Raw genomic sequence first — 7,348 nt, 5'->3', positions numbered from 1 at the left:
GTTTCAGGCGGAGTTCAGAACATAAAACATTTGGCAAACTTCTTCAGCCTTCCACTCGTTCACATATTTGGACGGAGTTACACTTTCCCTGGTCCACCAACTCATGGAATATCTGCATTTTCAGGCACTGTTAGTCTGTGAAGGTTTTCTTGGCTTATTTTACGCAGCATTTGTCTCCCAGTGGAAGCGCTCCCCGGACAGGAGATAGTTTTCTGGTTTGTAACCACTTTAGCTTCTCTTCTCCCCCCTTCACTCCTCGTCGGTTTCTTCGCGGCACATGCGATGTCACGGACTGTTAAAAAGAAAAAGAAATGTTTTTGATTAGTTTTGTGTTTGATGAGTGATCGGGTGTATTTTTTATTTTTTTTTTATTTGTTTTGCGTTTATATCTTTAAACCAGTTGAGCAACTGGCGACAGGACTCTATAATCAATGTGGTGTCAGCTGGAAGGACGCGGGGTCCGGATCTCACCTAAACGGTAAATCACACTTGTAGGCCTTAAACTGTGCACAATACATGCTGTTTTGGTTTTTTATACATATGATATGATATACGCACGGATTTACTGATGCATTTAAACGGGAAGACATGCAGCCTTTTAGATAACGAGAATAACAATTAGGTCAGTTTATGAACCAGTTTGGCGACGGAAACTTTGCTTATTTTTTATGAATTTCAAGGATTTCTCTGTTCACTTATTAACTTACATTCAGACATGTAGACATGTAGAATAGCCTGCTCTTGTAAAGTTATAATATGGATAATTTTTCCTTATAAATTTGATCATATTTCATGCAAATGTTCAAAATATATCCTGGCTGAAGACACTTAACACACACACTTATTCCTCTTTGATTCTGCATTTGCCAGGATTGTCTGGCACTCGTAGGCTGTTTCATTCACGCTTTGTTTTCCTTGGCAGCCTCTCAGGTGTGGTGAGAACAGCAAAATAAACCCGCAGGTAGATCACAGCACTTTAAACAGATCTGCTACTGATCTCTTACTTCGATATTGTTAGCAGATTAAGGGACCGGATGGGCGTTGTGGGAGGTATTTTAGCAAAAAATGCAAATGAAGACCTCCCAAATATTGCAAATATATTCATCTCTGCTGTCATGGACTACTTCATTAGAAGTTTCTTCTTCACTGCAAGGGAAATCTACAATTTATATAAGCAGTGTTACAGATAGAGCCCTTCACACAGGAGAGGGGGCTCAATCTTGCAGGCCTAGCATGGTAAGAAACAATCACAGGGCTGGAATTAATGGGCTGTTTGCACAGTGGGAAAGCAAGGGTGTTGTAAATGAGCACATGTGAGGCCTAGGTTTTCCCATTACGTCCACAGAGGAGGACAAATATTCACCTGCATGCTTTTTCCATGCAACATGATGTCAGCAACCTCTTGACTAGACCAAACTTGCCATCCAAAGACACAAATGGAGGTGCAAAGAGTTTTTTTGGGAAACTTCCTCCTGTCAACCTGCCTCCAGAGATCTTCCACTCCTGTCGCTCTGTGGGTTGCACAACTTCAAAGAGGCCGGATTAAGACGGGATGGGGCACAGCTCTAACAGTATTGGAATCCATTATCTCTCCGTCAGGTTGACATGCCTGACATTAGCCACGCATGAGGAGGGGATTACTTTGTAAACAGGCTAATAGCACAGTAGCCACTGCCAGGTGTGGAGCTGCTTTATGGCATCTGTTTCCTGTAAGGGGGAACTTGAAGTAAGACGCACGATAATCCCCCCCTCAGTTCTTTCTTCTCATCTGGATTGAATCCCTGTTGTTCACACGGACAGCTCTCAGAACAGGAGTCGCACCTTCGCCAGGTGCTGAATTTACTACAGAAATGCTTACCTTCATTGTTTATGGTGCACTGTACGTTCAAGTTCTTCTGTTGCTTTTAGTAAGGCCACTGCCGTAGCTACACAGAACGGATGGATTCGTTTTCATGTCAATTTAAAGTGAAAAACTAACAGTTATTTGTTTTTACCAAGAAAAGAAGAACGGCTTTAGAGAGGCTACTTTATTGTAAGTTCTAAAGCTAAAAAAGTTATTTGAAAGTCTCACATTACAATAGTTGTAGATTATCTCGGTTTGAGAGAGTTGGTCTAACAAAACTAAATATTTAATTCAATTTCCTTGCACCTCAGGAATTAGGAAATCGCTTTTTGTATTCCTCTATTTTCTGTTGGTTTAGTCACCAAAGTTTATTTGAATAACTCCAAAAAGAATCAGTAGATGAATCCATAGCTTAAAAATGGAAATTAATTGCAGCCTTTACCAAATTGTATATGAACAATTCATCCAAAATCTAGCTTTAGGCTTGCTGTTTAGAATTGATTTATTTTTTCTAGGTGTAATAAGGAAATGTTGAAAAGACAGAAAAGGTCTTTAATGTTGATTAGTAAGACAGACGGTTTAATGACTAGTTAAAAGCAAAGTCATGTAGAGCCGCTTCAAGCAGTTTGTAGAAAATAATAGTTTCTCCATTAGTTGTGATTCCAGATTTCCTGTTTCTGAGCATCTAAAAAGAACACAAAGCATCTGAGCTACCTCATTAACACGCAGTCATCCTCAGTGCTGTAGTTCAGGGAGGCCTTGTGGTTGGTGTCATAGTTTAGTCTGTTTAATCTGTTTATTCATGGAGTTTTGCTTGATGAGGTGTTTGGTTTCCATCTGTTTGTTTAGGTCCTATTCTGTGGTTTCAGGGTATTTCAGGATACGGAGATTAGGATTACAAGTGTGTAGACTTGAGTGGAGTTTTACTTTTCATGGAGCCTGGGTTATGTCTGTGAGTTTATGGAGGCTGCTTAGGTCTGGTCCAGAGGGCGGAAGGACGTCGCGCTCCTCCTCTAGCCTTGCCGGCAAATGATGCATGTCATTGTAGCAAATGGAGCATGGCGACAAAGTGCTGCTCCCGCTGCTGTTGTACAAAAACACCACTTACTGTGGAGCGTCTGCCTGCCTATCTCCCATCAGGTGTCTGAATGCTCCAGAAAGCATTCACATGTCAGAATTTTCCACCTCCTCTCCACAATTTGAAATGCTCTTCTCTAGTTAGCTGCTGACCTTGTTTCAGCTTTAATTTGTGAGATTGTCTTAATATAGTGTTGTGGAAACAGTCGGATTTACCATGCAATTGAGCCTTTTTCACTGAAAACAGTCTCTGTGTAGGAATCGGTAGCCTGAACGAACAGGATGCTGCACACTTTGATGTGGTTTATCGTCTGCATTAAAAGGCACTTGAAGCTGCCGAGGTGACTGCATGTATGATGTGTCGACGAAACCTTCTCGCTCCTTGTCGGCTGCATTGTGTCCAGGGTGTGGCTTTGCTGAGTACAGCTCCTGTCACAGAAGGGATTTTTTTTTTTGTTCAAACACACTTGATGATAGCCACTGATGATACATCCGCTCAGTCACCCCTAACACACCCGTGGAGACAAACACAAACTGACATGAGTAAAAAAAGCATGCTCAGCCACTCTTTTGTGATCAGATTTTATTTTCACTGTCTGAAGAAAGCCTGAAGGAGCTTCGCAGTAATGCTGCATCACTCACATTCTGATCATTCCTCCTATTTTAACTCTTTCCAAGTAGCGCCCTCCTGGCTTTCAAACAAACAAATACACTTACATGTGCTGTTGAGGCTTCTGTGAGCGGGTCTGCTGTGCCCACCACGAGGACAGGTGACTGGAATATCTGTCCTGTTAGTCAGAGGGGAATCTCACGGTGAAACGCAGATGAATCATCGATGCTCACGTCATTACTTTGTAGTTGCTTTCACGCAATGTCAGAGATGATAAAAATGATTCAGCTGAAAAGACTTCTGGAAATGTTTACATTTTTGTAAAGTTGTGTAAGTGTTATCACACTGAAAACCAGAAAAGTGTCTGAATAATGTTTTACTTATAGATTTAATCAATTTAATTTATTTATTTAGATTAAAATATAAGGACTTTAAATAGCTGGTAATGTTTATTTTTTCCCCTGCTCAGTAAATCAACCATCAGGTAGGCTGAAAATAGCAAATGTTTGGTATCTTTGCTTAAAAACGTGTGGAATTTGTCAAACGTGTAGGTCAGATAATAAATTAGATACACTTTTAATGACCTTTTACTGACATTTTAACATTTTTAGTAACAAAGTGTCCTTCCTCTGAGATCTAAATGTCATCTGCTTTTGCAAACCTACTGTTTAATTTTGAGCCCTTATGCTCAGTGTATGCTTCATTATTTTTCACAGCACAAAAACAACTTCTGATTCTGTTATAGCCAAAGGAAGCTCGGTGCCTGCTTGTTTTGGCAGGCAAAGTGCTTACAGTTGTCATCACTCTATAACTGTAACTCTGTGAGACTCAACCAGTTATTCTTACCTTTCAAAGGAAAAGCAAATTCACCAGAGACTACCTGTGGTTATCGAAGCTTCCTGTAATAAGTGTGTATGAGTGCCTTTTTCACTGATACAAATAATGCAAATTGCATTTGATTTAAAGAGATTCTCAGATTAAGACCAAAACAAGTCCTTAAAATCTGTGTAATCCACTTTCTTTAATTGTTATAATTTCGGACTTGCATACATACCAGGTTGTCAGTGTCTCCATTTGAAGGTCAGCTCCTCAGACAGCAGACTCTGCAGCATTCACGGCCCAACTCCACGTGAAAAAGCAGGGCAAATCTTGCTGTAATTGGTTTCCACGAGCTCTGCCAAGATTTTAAAGCTATACCTCAGCAGTTAAAGCTCCACCGTCATAAAGCTGCAGGCCACCAGTAAAACTGCTCATTTTACGTTCTAATTGAGGCACTTTGTTTGACTATAAAATCCACAATTTGCATTGTTTAAAATAACATTGTTTCTCCTGTGTTTCTGCTCCCTTTGAAACACCAGCTGATAAGTCTTGGGAGTGATGCACTGGCTTCCCCTGGTTGCCATGGTGATTGCCTCGGCCCTGCCCTTCCCTCACAACCCCGTGTCCAGGATTACCACTACGACCGCACAGCCTGGCTCCGACCACCATAGAGAGCACCATCGTGACCCAGCCTCTCGACCCGCAGCTCATCCTGTGGACTACAGAGGGAATGCCTCCCAAACGGACTACAGCACAGCTGCGGCTCTTAGCCGGCACGACAACAGACAGAACCATAAGGATTATGTAAAGACTTCCACATTCAAACTGGATAATCAAGCAACATACCAATCACATAGCAACTCAGGCAGCGATGACAAAACCAGTGACAGTTTGGGTGTTCCTTCTGAAAGAGGAACTCTCAGGACTGAGGACATTTCCGAGGATAATTCTTTACCAAAGGACTACAAAGTGGACAGCAGCAGCAGGCAAGATCACTCCAGTTTTGAGGAGTTTTCTAAGGACACACCCCAGAAATCTACAGATGCACCATCACAGGTTTCCACAGTGGGAAACCATTATTTTGTCAGTCCTGCTACTACTCTGAAGGGTCAAAGAGGACCAGAACCAACTGCTTCTTCAGAGCAGCTGAGAGATGCACCGACCATAAGGACCGGGAGCCAGCAGACACTGGGGATGACAGCAGGTCCAACTGAGGGGAGTCTGACCATGGAGGAAGGTTTGGGGCTGGGGGCAGGGCTGGACAGCTTTCTGGAGGGAGATGAGATGTTTTTGGATGCACATCCCCGAGTTCTGTTCTCACCCTCCCCATCGGCTCCAGAACACCCACCCCTCCCGCTCATGCTGGAGAGCGGCCTGCTGGAGGTAAATGGGGATGTAGAGGATCAGGAGGATGCAGACGGACACATAGAAGGTCATGGCGACCGGGCCATCGACAGGAGCGCCACACTGAGTTGGGCAGACTACTCCAAAGTAACTGGTAAGAAGGCTGTCCGTCCTGTTAAAAGAGATAAACGCTCACACTTGGTTGACAGAAGGAGAGGGGAGAAGTCGGTGTGCGAGGCAGTAAATGTTTGGGTTTCTGACAAAAAGACTGCCATCGACTCGTACGGACATAATGTCACCGTCTTACAGGAAATCCAGACGCAGAAAGGGCCTATTAAACAGTACTTTTACGAGACCCGCTGCCGCGAGGCCGAGCTGCACTTCAACACCGGCAGAACGAAGGGCTCAGCGGTGAGATCCATGGGGACAGGTGTAGCTGGGGCTGGATGCCTGGGTGTGGATAAAAAACAGTGGCAGAGCGAGTGCAAGGTCAAGCAGTCGTTTGTTCGAGCACTCACCAAAGATGCAAGCAACAAAACTGGATGGAGGTGGATTCGAATAGACTCGTCTTGCGTCTGCGTGCTGCTGTCCAGAACAAATCAGGGGAGGGAGGTCTTGACGAGAAGGGGGAGAGGCTAAGACGGGAGGCAGGGAAGGTTGTGAATGATTGCAAGAAGTAGAAAGTGACACAGAGCAGAGCAGCTGTGACATCCTTCTGTGTACACTTTTTACGTGCTTGCTGCGTCTCCTGAAACACGGTGGAAGTTATCTCTGCCTTTGACCAGTCTTCTTCACATGCCTCTCGTTTTTCTATCCCTCCCCCCAACACAGCTTCAGATGACTTTTGCAAAAAAACAAGAAGACCTCAATACTAGATCTTAGGGAAAATTGTCATATAGAGATTTTACATTAAGAAGTACTGTTTTTGTATGATTTATCTTTCATAATCTAAGTTATTTTTGATTAGTATGTAAGCATGTGTATGTCTTTGATATTAATATATTCCTTTATATGTGTGTTCAATATGACACCAGTATACCTTTATGTATGAAGCTATGTATATCAGTGTGTATTTATAGAAGACGTCTTCATGCAGTAGTAGGTCTCTCCAGTGTCTGATGATAATTCCAGCCTTTGGTCTGCTCGAGTTGTAAAAGCAAAGAGCGCCACCTACTGAGCTTTATTTTTACTGCTCCCAACTCTTAATGTATGGATGAATGTTGCAACAGTATCCTATACACAAATTACAGCATGGGCACATTTTAGCACAACGTCAGTCAGGCTGAAGATTTGTTTGCAGGATACTTTGCTAAATGTGGGTCATGAATGTAAAACCATGTGCTGTGTAAATTTTAAGACACCCAAAGAGGCTATCATCTTCTGGTTTGTTCGGCTGGCCTGCCAAGAATGGTAATAAAGGATCTTTGTATTCATTTTTTTTTCTCATGCATGCACATGCAGAATTGCATTCTCAAAGCACAACAGAGAATTTTCCATGTGGCGCTGCTGTAGTCTGCTGGTGAAAAGAAGTAAGAAGAAACACAAATGTCAGCAATGGAAGAAGCATTCAGTTCTTTTAGGTAATAGAGCTTTGAAATCAATGCAGTTGAGCATCAAAAAACAATATTTGAACCTGCATCGACGTTAAAGTTATA

General features: G+C 42.7%; 1 protein-coding gene across 1 annotated transcript; it reads left to right on the top strand.

Moving 5' to 3' along the window:
• Window positions 1-7,106, top strand: ntf4 (neurotrophin 4). The gene is made up of 2 exons (XM_075453809.1): window positions 1-478; window positions 4,889-7,106. The coding sequence occupies exon 2, from the start codon at window positions 4,908-4,910 to the stop codon at window positions 6,330-6,332; it is 1,425 nt and encodes a 474-aa protein (XP_075309924.1). The 5' UTR covers window positions 1-478; window positions 4,889-4,907; the 3' UTR covers window positions 6,333-7,106.
• The last annotated feature ends 242 nt before the right edge of the window (window positions 7,107-7,348 follow it).

Source organism: Odontesthes bonariensis, chromosome 21 (genome assembly GCF_027942865.1).
Source record: "Odontesthes bonariensis isolate fOdoBon6 chromosome 21, fOdoBon6.hap1, whole genome shotgun sequence".
NCBI classification, from domain to species: domain Eukaryota; kingdom Metazoa; phylum Chordata; class Actinopteri; order Atheriniformes; family Atherinopsidae; genus Odontesthes; species Odontesthes bonariensis.
This window is presented reverse-complemented; position numbering and strand designations above follow the sequence as displayed.

Excerpts from the sequence above, each read along its gene's own strand:
- ntf4 (XM_075453809.1), top strand. The coding sequence starts at position 4,908 with ATGCACTGGCTTCCCCTGGTTGCCATGGTGATTGCCTCGGCCCTGCCC.